Source organism: Acinonyx jubatus, chromosome C1, assembly GCF_027475565.1.
Source record: "Acinonyx jubatus isolate Ajub_Pintada_27869175 chromosome C1, VMU_Ajub_asm_v1.0, whole genome shotgun sequence".
Taxonomy (NCBI): domain Eukaryota; kingdom Metazoa; phylum Chordata; class Mammalia; order Carnivora; family Felidae; genus Acinonyx; species Acinonyx jubatus.
In genome coordinates this window covers 23121933-23140433 of record NC_069381.1, presented here as the reverse complement: position 1 = coordinate 23140433, position 18501 = coordinate 23121933, and the positions used below count along the sequence as shown (strand labels likewise).

At 41.0% G+C, this 18501-nt stretch overlaps 1 protein-coding gene across 24 annotated transcripts in view; it reads left to right on the top strand.

Moving 5' to 3' along the window:
* Positions 1-18501, top strand: part of PUM1 (pumilio RNA binding family member 1) — a 132675-nt gene that overhangs the window by 44120 nt on the left and 70054 nt on the right. For 15 of the 24 annotated variants that reach the window (XM_027059844.2, XM_053210379.1, XM_053210387.1 and 12 more), the window contains 2 exons: positions 14206-14314; positions 15288-15466. The exons of 7 other annotated variants lie outside the window; for them this stretch is intronic. In XM_027059844.2, the coding sequence (XP_026915645.1) occupies positions 14206-14314; positions 15288-15466 (288 nt within the window). The remainder of the gene's footprint in view (positions 1-14205; positions 14315-15287; positions 15467-18501) is intronic. 2 more of the 24 variants (XM_053210335.1, XM_053210392.1) reach the window with 1 other exon arrangement.

Here is an 18501-nt window from a genome sequence, read left to right as displayed (position 1 = left end):
TTTTTTTGCATAATTGGTTTTCTAAAAACTGAGGACTTTTTTTCTGTTTAAGATTCCTTACTGTTTGGGGCGCCTGGGTGGCGCAGTCGGTTAAGCGTCCGACTTCAGCCAGGTCACGATCTCGCGGTCCGTGAGTTCGAGTCCCGCGTCGGGCTCTGGGCTGATGGCTCAGAGCCTGGAGCCTGTTTCCGATTCTGTGTCTTCCTCTCTCTCTGCCCCTCCCCCGTTCATGCTCTGTCTCTCTCTGTCCCAAAAACAAAAAAAAACCGTTGAAAAAAAAATTAAAAAAAAAAAAAAAGATTCCTTACTGTTTTATGTGCAGAAAACTTGATCATTTTCAGGGACGTTGAGATAGTAGTCATTATTTCTGGAATAAATGGGATGTATTTAGATACGTGGCCCTTCATCTTTGTTTTAGAAAGCTGAAGCATAGACAAGTTTGTAAACCTGAGGAAGCAGATCTGGGAGGTGCTCGTGTGTGTGGAGTCCTAATGAGAATCCTGTCATGTTCCTTGGAAGTAGAATAAGGTGAGATAGGGTTAAAATACAGCTGTAGATTCTTTTTTTCCCAATGTTTATTTTTGAGAGACAGAGAGTGACAGAGTGTGAGTAGGGAAGGGGCAGAGCCAGAGGGAGACACAGAATTCAAAGCAGGCTCCAGGCTCTGAGCTGTCAGCACAGAGCCCGACGCAGGCCTCGAACCCATGAACCGTGAGATCATGACTTGGGCCGAAGTTGGACGTCCAACCGACTGAGCCACCCAGGCACCCCAATCTTTTTTTTTTCTTAAAAATGTTTTAAAATGTTTATTTTTGAAGGAGAGCGAGAGAGAGAGAGAGAGAGAGAGCGAGCGAGCACACAAGCTGGGGAGGGGCAGATAGAGGGAGACAGGATCCAAAGCAGGTCTGCACTGTTAGCACAGAGCCCGATATGGGACTTGAACTCATGAGCCGTGAGATCATGACCTGATCCGAAGTCGCTTAAGTGACTGAGCCGCCCAGGCACCCCTAAAATATAGCTGCAGATTCTTATTGGACATTATGTAGGAATTCTATCTGTAAGTGTAAAATAGCAAAATGGCTAGTAAAGGGAGGAATTTGGTAGTGATTTGGAGAGCTAAAGAACAGTTCACCCAAAGAAAGGTGTAACTTGGTGGGATAGAGCACGCTCTAGACCAGAACCCTGAAGCCACAGTCCAGCCTTGGCTCAGACGTTCATCTTCTTCGGACTTTGGCTTTTTTTCATCTGTAAGACAAAGATGTTGGACTGGTTTCCCAGGACCCTTTCAAGTCTAAGATTTTGGAGTTTGCCCTTATTTCTATATCTTTAAAAAGATAGAAAAGAGGGATAGTTCTCCTTTTTCTAGGATATGCCAGAGGGCATCTAAAAGATGTCTTTTTAGAGTGACTTCCCCCTTGTGATGTAGAGGTTCTGTAACTTTTCATTGGGTTTTCTAAGTGACTCATCCACCAGTCTGCAGTTGTCTAAGGCGTTGACGTATCTGTTCCTAAGGGCTCATGGGTGGCAATTCTGAAATCAAGGCAAGTGGAAGCCTGATGTGGATACCAAGTCTGTTAAATTCTTTTCTACATCTTTCCATCATGGCAAACAGAATGGCTCATAGAACTGGAGGCTTTTTTTTTTGAGTAGCTAAAAGTACTTTTAGGATTCACAGCCCAAGAATGGCTACCTAACACTGGCAGTTTCTTGCAATTCGAGTCCCATAAGAGTAACTCGGTTGACTCCAAAATTGACAGAATTTAGACAGGAGATATATTGTGTGCCAGCAAAATCATGCACCCTTTCTTGCAGAAGGAAGACGAATTAATAAAGTCTTTGGTGTATTAATATAAAAACATCTGACCAAATAATGCAGTGAATCCCTTTTCCCCCAAAATATAGCTTTTGAGTACAGACAGGAATGGTAAAACTGCCTAGTTCCTTTAGCCTTGTCTTAATACCATTTGGTTGTTGGGCATTTTTGGCATCTTGCTATTAGAATGTTTCCCTAAGAGAAAACATACATAGTTAGCCAGACCAAGTGACCTGGAGGTATGAGATCTTAGTTCATGACTTTCCTGTATTAGGTTAGTGACTATGGGTTAGAGATGAAGTAAGCGACCTCTTTAAGGTATTGTTTGGGGAAGTTCCTGAGATCTTGTAATAGTTTTGGGACTGGGCATTTTGAAGAACAAGGTAGAAAAAGGGGTCTTCTGTATTGAGGAGGGCACCTGTTGGGATGAGCACTGGGTGTTGTATGGAAACCAATTTGACAATAAATTTTATATTAAAAAAAAGAAAAAGAAAAAGGGGTCTTCTAACCTTGAGAATGTGGGTGCGTCTGACATTTGGAACCTGGTTCTCAATTCTGTCCCACCACTTTGAGACCTGTTGGGAACCTCACTCGTTCCAATAGCTGCCTTCTCTCCTGTATTGGGAAGAATAGATAGACCTACCACTGTATATCCTTTGCAGCAGGATGTAGCTTATCCACATACTGCTTAGTCTGTGTTTGTTAAATTTCTCCCCCTTTATCCTCCATTGGTTGAAATGTTTTCATTCTTTTCATCCACATCACTGTGCTTTATTTGAGGGCAGGCCAACTAAATCGCTACAGTAATGCATTAACACTTTTCAAGATACTTTGGCATTGATTTCATTGCTTATGTGAATCTCTGAATAGATTTTTGGGAGATATTAATACCATTTTTTTTTTTTTACATGAGGAAAATGAGTCCTAAGGCCAAGTGATTCCAGCTAAGGTGATGAGTATTAAGATGTGGATTTGAATGCCAAATAAGTTCTATTTCAGTAGGCTCAGGAATAATAATAATAGCTGCAGCACATTACTGTATATAATTTTCCAGGTACTATGCCAACTACTTTGTATACGTTACAGTCTTCACAGTGGTCCTACAATATTGTGATGCCCTTTTATAGACCAGGCAAAAAGGGACTTGAGAGGTTAACATGATCATGAACCAGCTATTTGAATACACATCTCTGTCAATCCAGATCTTATTGGGTTTTTCTGCTGTTCGTTTATTCATGTCCAGAGTCTGTTATTTAACTTCACTTATCAGCTCCTCTTTATAAAACTTTTCTTGCTCTTACCAACCAGAATCTATGGAGAGGAATTCAAGTAGCAAGTTATTTGTGTCATTCTTATGGCTCTGATTTATTTCATATGTAGTGATTTGTGTAAATGTTTTCTGTTTCCCCGCACATAAGTTTGTTCAGGGCAGGGGCTTCAGCTTAATAACATACTTTGTAAATAGCATCTGCCCATATGCTGTGTTGAATGAATCTTACAAAATAAATATTTTTTTCCTAAGCATGGCTTCCTCTTTATTTTCTCTTTTATCCAGAAGTTGATACTGTCCTCCCCGCACGGGACCTTAGTTCAATTCCGTAAATATTTATTGCCTGTATTCTTTATTCAGATTACTTTTCTATCCTAAGGGATGTGGGGTTGTGAAGGGGGGAGGATGAGGAACTGCCAGAACTAAAAAAGCCTCTATTCATTCATCCTTCTCTGCATATTTTTACATTTTCAAACTATTTGATTATTTTGCAAAGAGTAGTACATAAGATGAATAGTAAATCAGCAACGCTATTATCATCCAAGTTGAATCCGATATAAGGGGTTTATTATAAAGGGTCTTTTGTTTAATATAGTTGTAACTCGATCAATGGGACACTTTCTCTGGGTTATCTGCGGGGGCGTGGAAATACCCTCATTACATATACACAACCAGACATAATTGTATTTAGAAAACAGGAATTACTTTTGTTATATTTCTTGTTTGAGTGTGTATTAAACAATATTGTGTGTAATTCTCTCTTCTTTACTGTTACTTTACTGATGAGGAACCAGAATTAACCAGAGTTAATCCATTGTTTCTTGATTAATTAATGCATTCTGTGATTCTCATTATAGCAAAGCATGTAGAGGAAAGAATTTATTTTCCGTATTGGTCTTCCTGGTATACATAATAGCCATATCTATGAAATTTTCATCTCCTGGAGTGCATGAAAAAGGGAACTTGTCCATATCTGGCACACTGAGATCTTTGTGTTGTCAATTTAATAATTAAAAATGCCCTGAGGCTGACTGGGCATGTGGGTGGGTTTAAGTATTTGCTCCCATCTTGAGGCAAAGGACTCTTTCTCTTCTCTTAGTTGAGCTGTTTCCTGCTTTGGGGATATGAGGTGGGTAGGTCATGAAGGAAACTAGATGTTTTCATGGTTTTATTCATGAACTTAACAGGTTTCCTATGTGATCTGGAGGCTTATCTTTTGCACATTGGGCTCTTGGGTATTACTGCAGGAAATCACCTAGATAATTATTAAGTCTAGACCTAGTGTAACATGTATATGATTATGTTATAGGACAAACCATGTAGCTTATACATGTGCAAAAACAAATGACCTTGTTTGACCTAGATAATATAATCCTGTTTCCTTACATGCCGTTCCTTTATCCTGCAGAAAAGCCTAGTTCACCTTGGACATTTCTTCATTTTCTGAACACAGTTTACTGTCAGTCTATCAAGTTTTATGAAGATAGCAGGGAAAAGAAGTTTCATTTGGTTCTGTTCCAATAATTTGAAGGGGGAAGGTGTAAAGAATTTTACTTTCAATGGATTTGGGAGGTGGGGAGGGTGCAGTGGAGAAAGGATTAGTGTGGAGCCTGCCCCAGGGTAATTTATCACAAAAGAACATGGAGATTGATGTGCTAACAGTATCTCTGAATTTTTTTATGAAAGTATTCTTTTATTTCACGAATGAAGTTAACAGTGATTGTGCTCTTTGCGTGGTAAGGAACCGCTGTGCTCCTTTGAAGAGTGCACACTGTGGAGTTTGGCAGCCATCAGCTGAAGAACTGAACGCACTTCTGACTAACTCGTGGTTGTCCTAAAATTTAAGAGCTACCAAATTCTTCTGTCTGCTTGATTCGTCTTTTTGTTCGTACTGTTCCCTAGGAAGCAACCAACCATGGATCTTCAGGACAACCTGAAAACTTTACCCATTGGACTTGTGAACTTGAACTTGGAACACCGTATTCGTACATACTTGGGTTCTGTTGCACGACTCTACAGAATAGACTTCTCCTTAAAAGAATTTCAGTGATAGACTGGCTTATGTATACTTAGTGACTTCATTCTTGCTTGTCATAATGGGCTATGAATCCTCACTTTTGAAATTACATAGGTTTTTTTGTTTGTTGGTTGTTATTATTATTTTTTTAATGCTTTGAAAGCCGAGAGAAGCATCTGCATGGCAGTTTGTATCTCCCTTGCCCGATTTCCACAGGTCCCCTCTCTTACCCTTTCGTGCCTAATTATTGCCTCCTGACGTCCATTTAACTTCCCCTTCCCCTTCCCCCATTTTATGGAGGAATGTCAGATTAATTTTCTGAACTTAATTTTTATGACGTTCCTTCCTGTTACTGCCTGTTGGCTTAGAGTGTCACTGGTCGCTGGACTAGTTGGGCTAGTTGGCCTAGTCCTTACTGCTTCCCTCTGTCGCTGGCCAGATGCCTTTCTTCTTGGTGGGCACCTGCCCGTGTGCTTTCCTTTCTGTCTTTGCTCTTGTTCGAGAGTCCTTCCCACTGTCTTCTCGCTCTCCCGTACGGGAGTCCTGACCAGTCCTGTCACAGGTTAGTGCTCCTTTCTTCATCTGTAGGAGGTTGTGAAGTTCAACAGTCTGAAGCACACCGTAAGTGTGCTTACCTTAAAATGAAGGCCTGGTAGCTGTATCACTTTGATTCCTGATAGGTTTTTCTTCTTTAGGGTGAAGAGTGTCTTTCACTACTTCTGTTTCCAGTAGTGGCTTCTACAGGCTGTGCGTTTCAGAGCCTAGTCAAGTAATACTTTACTTTTTGACATCAGTACTTCAGATGCTGAAAGCTTCGAAATTTTTCAGTAGCCAGAAGAGCAGTAGTGGTTTTCCAGATGTGGGAGAGAGCAAATTTTCTCTCATTGGCCAGTGGCTTGTGTCATTTCTTTAGGGGCAGAAGAGTTTCTAAAGGACGTTCAGTGTAACTATTGACATTACTTATGAAAAGTGCTTAATAGCTGGAAAATATTTTTCAAAAAATCTGTTAATTTTATATACTGCAGGATTATAATTATGCAAAAAATTCCTCTTTTTTAAAAGGAGTACATTAGATTTCAACCAAAAGAGATACTTACTTAAGAGACCGTTCATGTGGAAATCAGTTTTCAGTGGTAAGCATCTCGACGCATAGATGGACAGTTTTAGGCAGTAATTACTAGGTGCCAGGTTTCGAATCTGCCTGGTAGAGAGATGTGAAAAAATTATAGCAGATGTTGATGCTTAGTTTTTTTGTGATCTGGATGAAATGAAGCAGTCAGAAACATTTTAGCACTGAAAAGTGATCTTTACGTGTAAGTATTGAACAACAGGTTAAAGAGAATGGAGGACACTTCCTTAATTAGTAGCTAGACCAACAGGAGGTGTGAATTGAGAAGGTCCTACTCCTTAAACTGGAAGGGAAAATGAAGAGGAAAACACCACCTTCGTTATACTTATTGTCTATTGAAAAGAGTAACTGGCTGTGATAACACCATTGAACTCGTTCGACATTCCTTATTTAGGGTACAGGTTTCAAAGTGGATTAGATGTTATGTGCTTGCTTAAAAATACTTGAAACATACAGTGTGGGCACTCCTTAAAGTTGCCACTAACTTTTGTTACTGTGAGATCATGTTGAAGTGAAGTGTGTATGCTTAAAAGAAAATGCCTTGTTTGTAGTGAATTCCATACCCCTGTAATCTCAATTTCTATTTGTTAGAAAATCAGTTCTAAAGCATCATAAACGTTGATTTTGTAGTAAGTCATTCATAATGTCACCACCCCAGCAAGCACCGATTTCAGTTTTTATTTTTCTTTCCAGTCTTGATCCAGAAGGGAAGGTGCTCCAGGAGAAGGGGTCTTTACCTGTGCAGTTTTGTCTTTTACTTTTAATTTTGTAAACATTACCTAGAGTCTTTATGGCTGTTTTGGGTGAGCTTCCATTGTGGTAGCACAGCTACCTTGCTCCTGATTGTTTTGGTCTTGTACTTTGAATGTAGAGGTGTTTTTTTTTGTTTTTTGTTTTCCTTTTCTTTTGAATTCCAGTCTTTTGTTGTTGTTGAGATATATTCTCAGGAATGAACATGACTCTTGATGTATATATATTTTCTTTACCCTTTCCGAAAGAATTATCCTAACAGTGAATGAATGGATATACCCTTAAAAAAAAAAAAAGTAAAGTATGTTGACATGTAATTTTATATTTAAACTGTTTCTTGTTAAAGCTTTTTAAATAAATGACTTCTGAGTGTAGTTCATAGTATTTACTATGAAAGCACTTGATGTACTGTCTTCCTTGATATGGCTACAACCCTGTATGGTCCGAAGGGCATGGGTAAGGTAGGGCATTAAGATTTTGAGAAGGGCTTTCTGAAAATTATATGATGTTCACACATCAGAACTCTGCCTAGAACCTGTGACTGTCAGTGGTTACCAATTATACTTCTTTATTTTAGTCAGTTCTGAGCGGTCCTTTCTCTGAGTTGATGTCGAATTCTTTTAACGCCATGAGAATGTAATGGGAATATGTACTAAGAGATTAAAAAATTGGGGGCGGCGTCCTGTACCTTACCACCTGTTTAAAACATCAGGTATTTGACTCCTGCACTGGTTACATTCCAGTGATGAAACTCAGCTTGTGTTGGAAGTTTGCATTGCCAGATAACATGATCAAACCTGAGCATGCCTGTAGGGCTGTAGCGTGCGCCCTGTGAATGCTCCTCCTTAAGAAGCCTAATTTCTGCTCTGAGAGGCAGACAGTGTTGAGTCCTGTAAGCAGTTACCTGATATTTTATTCCTTTTGAGAACAGAGTGCCTGTCGGAGTGTGCATTGAATATTGAGACCATCAGAAAACCTCACTGATACTTCCCTGTGCAAATGTTCGTGGTGGTGTGGTCAGACATACCCAGTCCTTAACAGTGGTCATGCCTCTTAGTTTCTGCAAAGATGTAATGATGGCTCTTCTTGTGGTGGTTTGTTAGGGCTCTTAATTTTATGGAATTTACACACACACGGGCTGGGTGATGCTGGGCTCACACCTGCTAGTTGAGTACCCCAGGAGCATTTCATTTGGCTAGCCATTCGTAGTGTGAGGTCTGTTGGTTACCACTTTGTTCTTCAGTCACAGTGGCAGCCGATTTTTTGCGTGCTTGCTCAGAGTTCAGCATTGTACTACTTTTTTGCACAGATCTCATTTAATGTTCGCGATAGTTCATTTTATAGGTGAGAAACCTGAGGCCGAGAGGGGTTAAATTCACAGAGTTGGGATTCAGAAGCAGGTCGGTTTTTAAAAGTGACTTCAGAGCACCCATGCAGGCTTTACTATTGTATTATTGCTTAAAATAAGAAGGCTGGAGGTGCTTGATATTATCAGCACTTTATTGTCTCCACCTCTGTTTACAGGGCTCTTAGTGGGGGCTAATGTTGTGATTGATTGTGCAAGTGTGGCTTTGTGTATTGTCTCTTTTGCTAGATGGTAAAAGGAAAAAGGTGTTTCCAAACAAAATTCAGAGAGTTTCCGAATGGCTAACATTGCTTGTAAACCAGTGCTTGGTTTCTCTTTTGTTCTCCAGAAGCCTCATGAGTATGCTTACTGATTTCTTTACTTTCTGTGTCTTTTCTTTTATAAACTTGTGGTTCAAACTGGGATAAACAGTGTTTTGTTTTTTTTTTTTTCCCCTCAAAGATTTGAGAACTCACATATTGGGGGGTTTGGGGCAACTAGGAATCCCATTTAATGGGACGATACAGGGAAGAGTACAAAGTCTGTTGTTGGCTGGGGAGGATGCTGGGACCTCCCAAGTCCTGGTTCTCAGTTAGTAGATCTTGAAAGGGATTTTGATCACTAATTCAGAGGTGATTGGATTATGGGATTGACCTATACTAACCAGAACCACAAGAGACTTCTATATGAAAACCAGAATACAGTTTACTAATTTATGAGGAGAAATAATAACTCTCAAGTGGGCAGGATAATTGTGTTCAGTGATCAGCATGCCTGGCTACAGGAGGGAGCCAAGTTCTCATAGGAAGTTTGCTTGCTCAGCAAGAGTCTGAGCCAGGGAAGTTACTTAGATGTTTTTAGTGGCTACTGTAATCAGGCTGCTATCTAGCTTGATGCACTCATTGCTTTTATGAGGATAGACTGTGCATCATATGCCCTCTTCCTAAATTTGCCACCTGGGTAATACTGCCTACATCTGACTCCCTGGGTGTCTTTTGCTTTTGTTGGACCAATTCCTAATTCCAGTTATCTTCCTTTAGAATTGTCAAATCTTTTAATCCTCTTATTGCCTAATCTTTCTTTAAAGTAAATTTTGTAAACCTCTGCTGTGATCTGTTCCTTTTTTTTTTTTTTCCTGTCAAAGAACAATTTTATTTCCAAGTTTTTTATGGGGTAAGCAGTAATTCCCTTTTCATACAATGGTTGGTTTTAAATTTTTGGTGTTGGATTTAGGTGTGGCTTAAATGAAGGTTTGGCAACTCCTGGTGTTTATGCCAGTGGGTTGGTGAGCCAGTCAGTCTGTTTTAGCCAATACTGTAGATGATACCTCCAGAGGGGTTGCTGTTGCATTTGAAATAACAGATACTCATCGTCACTTTGTTTTATTTTATAATTCAATAGATTATAGCTTCTTTAACTCTGATCAGATTTGAATGGTGAATGTCGTTATTTTAGTTGACTCGGATATCTGACTGCTACTAGTTTTCGGTAAGCTTTATATATCTAAGCCCATCTAATTTTGCAGAAGTTAGTACTTTTTTTTTTTTTTTAATGCAGAAGGGCTATGAGACAAAGTAGGGGAAAATGGGAAATGAAAAGCATGTTATTTTTTCCAAAGTCAAAGTCCTTGGACTGTAGATACTAGAAAAGGAATGAGAAGTGCTTCTTGAAAACAAACTTTTATTTATTTTTAAACAGATTTTGAATTATTTATTTATTTTTAAAATTTATTTATTTTTGAGAGAGAGAGAGAGGGAGAGAGAGAATCCCAAGTAGGCTCCGCACTGTCAGTACAGAGCCTGATGCAGCGTGGGCTCTAACCCATGAACCGTGAGATCATGAACGGAGCCAAAATTAAGAGTCGGACACTTAGCTGACCAAGCCACCCAGGCACCTTACTTACTTACTTACTTTATTTAGAAAGCGTGATTGGGGGAGGGCAGGGAGAGAGAGAGCAAGCCAGCAAGCGAGAGAGTATGTTAAGCAGGCTCCCCACTCAGCTCGGAGCCCCGTCTGGGGCTCCATCCCACGACCCTGGGATCGTGACCTGAGCCCAGATCAAGAGTCGGCTCAACCGACTGAGCCACGCAGGCGGGCGCCCCTGTTGAAATCAGACTTAAGAAAGGTTTTGAATCTCAGAACAGCTGTATTCAAATACATTCACAACTGTACGAGTTCCTCTTGCCACCTGACACGTTACCTCAAAATCTCAAGGCCTAAAACAACAGAGTTGTTTACACCTCACAGTTTCTGTGAGCGGGATCCCACTCATGGCTTTGAAAGCCCTCTCTTTCGGGGCCCCTCCCAAGCTGCACTCAGGATTGCAGTGGGGGCTGCGGAGTTCAACGGGGGACGGGTCTGCTTTTAAGCTCACTCGGGAGATTGATGTCGGGATTAAGTTCCTAACAGGTTGTTGTTCGGAGGGCCTGAGTTCCTAATGAATTGATGGCCCCTGGCCTCTCTTGGGTTTTGTCACGTGGGGCCTCTCTGCAGGGCAGGTCACGGCGTAGCAGCTAGCTTTCTCAAAGTGAGCAAGCGGGAGAGCAAGCAGGAGGGGTCGTCCGTGTTTGTAAGGTAATTTTGAAGCTGACACGCCATTCCTCTTACCATGTGTGGTTCCTCAGGAGCAAGTCACTAGGTCCGGCCCACAGTCAAGGGGAGGGGATCACACAGCGCCATGAGTACCGGGGGGCAGAGGTCCCAGTCTGATGCTGATGAGCACACAAGTGAGGGGCGGGGATGGGTATGTTGCGGAGGAAAGTGAGAAAGGCTAGGTTCCGTGTCAGACCCGAGACTCTGAAGAGCTTTGCTGAGTTTGCTTCTGTCTTTGCCCACGTTGTGCTTGGTGTGGTATTTTAACTTTCTTCCCGTTTGGAGAGCACTCTGGCAACTTGGCTCCATCTCTTTCCCTCCCAGAATCGGTGTGCTAGCACCTTCTTCTCCCACCCCTTTTTTCATGATCTCTTACACACTTGCCCTTTCAGTCCAAGCTGTTTGCATTGATCATGGTTCGTTGACCTCCTCGCTACTACTTTGCCAGAGCACGTGGAGTTCTAGTACTTCTTGCGCTGTTCCTAGTCTCTATGTAGGATTTACATTTACACCGATTGCTAATGGAGAAATGGTTGCCTCTTAGTACCTGACAAGGGTCTTGGGGTTTTTGGTGTGTATTCGTTCCTTTGAGACTTGTTGCATCTGTTACTACTTTGAAGTAAAATCTCCACTTTTTAGCACCTTTCTCCATGTCTGTTGTGTTGTTTCCTTTTGAGAGAACTTGGCCTGGAACCAGCCTTGCTTACATGTTCACCTGCTTTTGCTGGCTTTGTATGTTATGTTATGACAGCCTGGCAAGCTACAGTGAAAGATGACAGGATTCCAGAAGTCATTTTTGAAGCCTTGAGTTCAAGGGCTGCTGCTGTGTCAGCAGTTTGACAAATTACCGACGGACTGTATTTGCATACGGAGGCTGATATTCAAAGAAGCTTTTCCTTGAGTTCTCCGTAAAGATTTCCATATTTGTGTGGAGAGTGATGAGCGCCATTTTGACTCTTTAAAAAACAAATTATGTTTATTTTTGAGAGAGGGAGGGAGAGAGAGAGAGAGAGAGAGAGAGAGAGCGCGTGCGCGTGCGCACGAGGGGGGAGGGGCAGAGAGCGAGGGAGACACAGAATCCAAAACAGGCTCCAGGCTCTGAGCTGTCAGCACAGAGCCAGATGTGGGGCTTGAACTCATGAACCACAAGATCGTGACATGAGCGGAAGTCAGACGCTTAACCAACTGAGCCACTCAGGTGCCCCTTGGCCATTTTTTTTTTTTTTTGATGACCTTTGCTCTCTTTCCATCATTATGTGGAAAACATCCACTATTATATGGAAATTAACCAGTAAGTGAGGTGTCCCTTCTGCTTTCATTCTTTCTTGTACGCACGTAGACTCCTGTTTGTTCACACCACCTACAAAATGCAGGAGAAAAATCACAATTTTAGTTGGAAAAGATACAACCAATAGGGAAATATTTGTAATCTTGTGAGAGGCCATTTTTGAGACTAAAAGAAGAAAAATAAGTTTAAAAACAAGAATTCTTGAACTGTGCTTGAGTAGTTCACGTTAATTTTCAGTGTCCTTTCTGTGATTTACAGCTATTTTGCCCTGGCATGATAACACTGAATACATTTATTGAAAACCTGCTGTGTGGTGGGCGTTGTGCTAGGCACTCCTCAACAACATCTCTAATCATCACAACCTGAAAATTATTTCCATCATCAGTACAGAAAGAATGAGGCCTAGGGCAGTTCAGTTTGTCCCAGGACACATCAAAGTTGTCTAGTCCGTGACTTCCTGACGCCACTGCTTCTGACCCCACTGCTTAGCTCTCCCTTCTGCCCACCGGCCGTTCCCCCCACCCCTGCCCCCATCTCAGATTAACAGACAAGCTCTGTCTGTCCTTGTTTCCCTCAGAGAATGAACCCACGAGGCATTCTAGGCACCGACTGCTTATAACTGTTCATCTTCAAGTAAACGTAAACTTAATGCCAGACCAAAATGTGTCTTTTGACGCCATCTTGCTAGATTAGAAAATAACAGATTAGGGCCTGAAGAGAAAAGTGTGTGGGAAACTGCTTTGACCAGGTTGTAACCCAGGTCTGCCAGGCAGATGTATAGAGACAGAACTGAAATTACGCTGAGAAACCCAGAATCCAGATTTGGAAAGCCGAGATTGATTTCAGTGACGGCAAAGTTGAGTTATTCTCCCATTATCGCTGCCGTATGGGTTATAAATTGGAAAGGCAAACCTTTATTATCAAGGAGGAGAGCAAATATTTTGCTTTCTGATTTTTGATTCTGTTCCTCTGAGAACTTCAACTCTCCAGGTGCTTCTTTTATGCTCAAAAGCAGCGATTAGTCTCAAACTTCTGTCTTTCTTGTCTGACTAGTAGTAGCTGAAATGAAAACATACTTAGAGGAAATAAGGGGGACGTTTTAGTGAGTAAAGCTGATGACCAAAATGAAGAATGATGGAATTCCAGTGGAATTTCACTTTGTAACTGACCCTGGTCGCTAATGCTTTGATCTTGGGCAAAACTGTACTGGTTTTGCTTAAATGGTACTTTGCATTTCTTTGGTCACAGCCAGTTTAAAGTTCTCATATTGGTTTAGGGCCAGTGATGTATACATTTCTGTGAAGCATGGAGTGTTTTGTGAAGTCACTTTAATGGTATTATTAAGTTTTGTTAAAATCAACTGAGGATAGGAGGTTTTATTTCCCTTCCGGTAATGGGGAAATTGGCTGTTCTGTCTTCCCAAGATCTTGGAATAGGTTAATGTTGTGGTTGGGAAGATTTTCCTTGTTTTTTCTTTCTGGTGATGAAAATGTTTTGGTTAACACAGTCTTCTGTGCGAAGGAGGTGAGTTTTGCCTCTGGCATTCCATGGCTGGGGTCTGAGTTCATGCCCCAGCTTGAGTAACTTTGTACGGCCAGTTAGTACACATGTAGGCAGAAGTAGTGTGTTAGTAGTTGTAGGTACATTCTTTTTAAAAAGGAGTCTTCTCAGCAAGTATTTAACTAATAGGTCTAATATTACTCCCCTTTCCCCTGCCCCCCGTAAAATCTTGGCATAGGTTAAATGGATAATTCTAGATATTTAAGCTGAGCCTCTACTGTGGTGGGTTGATCTGTGGCCCCTCCTTGCCTTAGGCCTCTCTGTGACTTGTACCGAATATGCAGTAGTGCTCTGACCACAGTCTGTGTAGTCAGAACACTGCGATTAAAGCCCTCCAGAGCACATGAGCATCTGCAGTACCTTGTCTGAAAGAAAGTGTTGACTGCTGTACTTTCATCCTTTATGAATTCTTTAAAAGCATCTATTATTTTTAATTTGCAGCAGCTCTTGCCAGGTAAAAAGTTTTGGGAAACAGATGAATCCAGCAAAGATGGACCAAAAGGAATATTCCTGGGTGATCAATGGCGAGACAGTGCCTGGGGAACATCAGGTAATCTAGATCTAGCATCTGTACTGTGATTTATGCCTGTCTTAGAGCTCCTTTCCTCAGCAATTGGCAAGTCATGAATTTCACATCAGTGACATAAGCATGTCAAGCAATGTGCTGTCCTTTAGTATAATTGCCATGAAGGAGCTTATATGATGTAATTTATTAAAACATAATTAACGCAAAATCAAATCTTCAATATTTTATTGGAGTGCTAGCCACAGGGGAGTGGTCTGTTTGAAATGACCGTAATTTCAGCTATAACTTCTTGTTCTGTACTGCTGTCAACATACTTGGAATTAGAAAATCCATGCCTGCCATTTGAAGTTCATGTTTCTTTTTCCTCCCCTTGCCCCCCTGTGTACTGTGTATGGGATGATCTATTTGTAAATGTGGTTGGGGCCAAATCAAGTTACTGGGCACGGATGCTCTTCTGACAGACTACCCCTGAAGAGGGATGGGGAGGACCTGTAGAGGCACACACTGACAGCAGAAAGAAATAACAGAGGATAGGGAGGAAGGAGACGGAAATCCCAAAAAGCCAACGTGCTGTGTTACAGCGCAATGTAAAAATGGAACCTCGGATGACAGTGAGTCATCAGAAAATATCAAATTATGTTGTTGGTTTTAAAAAGGGCAGTAAAATCACATTTTGTTTCAGTAATATTACTAATAAAATATATTAAAAAGAAATTCTGCTACTTGAAAGGGGTAAACAATTTATCCACTATACCTAGGTAAACCAGTTATGTGAACTGCTGTATTGTTCTGCTGTCCTGGATATATGAGGAGTGTGTTCCGTTTTCCTTAGTTTATGTAGAATTTATACTTAGGGAAAAACACAATAGGAGGTTTTGGCTCACCTGACCATGGCAGGCTTCCTGATTCCCAGTCATTGGTTTATCCATGAGACATCACTCATAATTTGTTTGAGCCTCTGGCTGCACTGTATCATGCTTGTGTATCTTTTTTGTAGATCATTCAGTTTCCCAGCCAATCATGGTGCAGAGAAGACCTGGTCAGAGTTTCCATGTGAACAGTGAGGTCAATTCTGTACTGTCCCCACGGTCGGAGAGTGGGGGACTAGGCGTTAGCATGGTGGAGTATGTGTTGAGCTCATCCCCGGGCGATTCCTGTCTAAGAAAAGGAGGATTTGTAAGTTGGCTTGAGGAACTTGTTCCTATATCTCTCTTTCCCCCCCCCCCCCCCAAAGCAAAACATGCCTGTTTAGTTTCCTTAGATATTCACAGCACTAATTACAGTGTATTTTAAAACACTTTTATTGCAATTCGATGTCTGCAAACACAGTAGGAGATGTACACTGAACTTTTTAAAAACAGAGACATGATGTTTTTTTGGGGGATACATTGATGATAATGTGAGGTAGAACCGAAATCTAGTTCTCAGTTCCTTGGTCTATCAGAAGACATTTTTGGTTTAAAACAAACAGACAGACAAACAAACAAACAAACAAACAAAGTAAAAACAGAAGGAATTAAAATAAGAAAGCTGAAGCTGGGAATAGATCCAAGAGCAGCAATTTGCCAAAACCCAGAAATCTTTAAAGTGGACCAGATATGTAGGACCATTCTTATTTTGCTAGCTAGGCTTTAATTATGGTATGGTCTTTGGCCCTCTTTAAACAGCTTTGCCTCTTGTACCTTGCCTGTCAGGAAATTAGAATGTCTGTTAGTTCCAGATCTGCACACTTTTGTGGGGGCAGGGGTGGGGGGAGGGGGTTGATCATTGTTTGACCTCTGTAATGCTCAGTTGTTGCCAAAGCAGTTCCTCTGTCTATAGCCTCTTCCCCTTTACGTCTTAGGCAGTCTTTCTCCAGCATCTTTGGTAGCCTTTCTTTCTCAAAACTGGTTCTTTCTTGTCATCAACTTTCTAGATCTAAGAAGTCTTACCTTGAATTTCCATTTGAGTCTTCCTCAAATGTGTTCTGTGACTGGTTTTATATTCCGTGTCACAGCCAGGAAGGTCATGAAAGGCAGCCTGAATCTGTCTTCCCTCCTTTCCTTCTGACTCGACTTGCTTTGTATGTTTTCAGAATCCTTTCTCTGTGAAGTCTTTTTTGGCTAATATTGTTTTTGGCAGTCTTATAAAAGACCTTCTTTTCCCCAAATCCTGTTAATAATTTTGCCTCCATAACGATCTCACTTTACCTTACAGCATTTATGATCAGTATTTTTCTTGCCATATATCTGTTGCTGGGTATCAGAGGCTTGGTCCTCTTTTCCTCATTCCACTTGAAACTTCTTTAGAGTAGTAGGGTATCATTTTTGGTGAAGCTTCCTTATGTGTCAAGTGCAATTCTTCAGTATGTTAGTGGACATGAAATGAATGATTGTTGACGTGGTTGGTGTGAAGAGCACAGGTGACATTTAAAGTACCCAGAATCCACGTGGAGTTAGCTTTATTCTAGGCATGTCAAAGACGATGCTTCAGCTAACATTGACACTTGCCATGTGGCTGGAGCTCTTAATTCTACAGAAAACCCAGAAAAAATGAACTCCTGTAAGAGGATGTTCTGGATTTCTCCCAGCTTCACACCTAGAAATTTGATGTGAGGAATTTAGCCAGAAGAGGATCTTTTATTTTTATAAAAACCCTTAGGATGATGAAGGGACTAAACTGCGGCTTTTGTCTTGAGTCTTGACTCCTGGTCATTCCAAAGCTGACCTGATCGCTTTTGGGTCTTTTGACCTTGCAAAGACATAGGTCAGGTTTAGTGGCTTGTGGATCAGGTAGGAAAAGCCTTCTTTATTTGAACCTTCCCAAGAGACTACTTGGGAAAAATAAGATCTACCCTTGGATGTGAGGAATGGGTTTGGGCAAAATGATTGTTTCCTTCTTGTCCCGTGGGAAGGATGGTGTTACTTCTTCTCTTCTTTCACCTATCCCTGGTTCACCTCTTCTTCTGCCCTCACACTTTCCCTGTCTCACGAGCACAGATTTCCCAGGAAGCGTTGCCTGCTAATTTCTGTGTATAACTTTTATTTAGTTATTTATCGTAGGAGAAAGGTTGGTATTGTGCATAGATAAATTGTTAGTGTGGTGAACTGGATCCTGTATGCCTCCTGCCATAAATTCTCTATCATGTGTGTGCCCAGTTTCTAATTCTTGGGTATTAGCCAGGAGGCACATGCCTGGGTTACTGTAAAGTTTGGAAGCAGGTAGAAAAATAATTGGAATCAGGAGACAGATAAAACACTGGGACTGAATTACTGCGATTTTTGCCTGCTTCTCTCTTTTAAGCATTTATTCCCTCCACTAATCTTATGACAAAGCAGTATCTTCTGCATCATTGTCTTGTGTTGGATTTTGTGAAGGTGGCTTCCGTCTGAGTTGTCTTGAGAGATTGGTAATTTTCAGCCATTGTACAGTATTGTCACCAGAGGAGTTTAAGACCTCAGGATATAGAGGTCAGAAAATTGAACTCTCAGATAATTTACTGAGCCTCTGAGATTTGCATAAAGATAAATAAAACTTCTCCAGATGTGTTTCAACTTCTTCTCAGAAAAAACTTATTGTGGGTAATGAAATACTATCCCATATTTGACTTGAGTCAAGGGTGATACAGAGGACTAATCAGTGACATCAGGCTACCACATTGTATATCCAATCTCTTGGTGAATGGAGGCCTGAGAAGCAGTGAACTACTTTTATCAACTTCATGACCTGGCTTTGCTCTGCCTGTTTGTTAGATGACATTTAACCAAAGCTCTTGGTAATGGAAACCTGAGTCACTTTTTGGTTGTCATAGAATGCATGCAAAAAGGTGAACCTTTTTTCTTTTTTCTTTTCTTCTTCTTTTTCTTCTTCTTCTTCTTCTTCTTCTTCTTCTTCTTCTTCTTTTTTTTTTTTTTTTAATTTAGTCTGTCATTGAAAGTGTTGAGTTCAGAGAAGAGCTGCTTTGTAGACAGTTATTCTGAGTGGTAGTTGGTGGCTTATGGGTCAGAGCGCTCAGATATTTTTACTTTTTGGGTGACCGGACCTCCAGTAGGCCGTGGGGAGACTCCATTTTAATTCTAAGAGCTGAAAACCTCATCTTCGATGGCATAATAAATGTAGACCTCAAAGCAGGTACCAAGGGGCTATTTCTGGATACTGACAACAGATAACCCAGACTCTGACTAACTTTTTGCTAAGGGTAGTTTAGAACTAAAGTAATCTACTCATTCTAC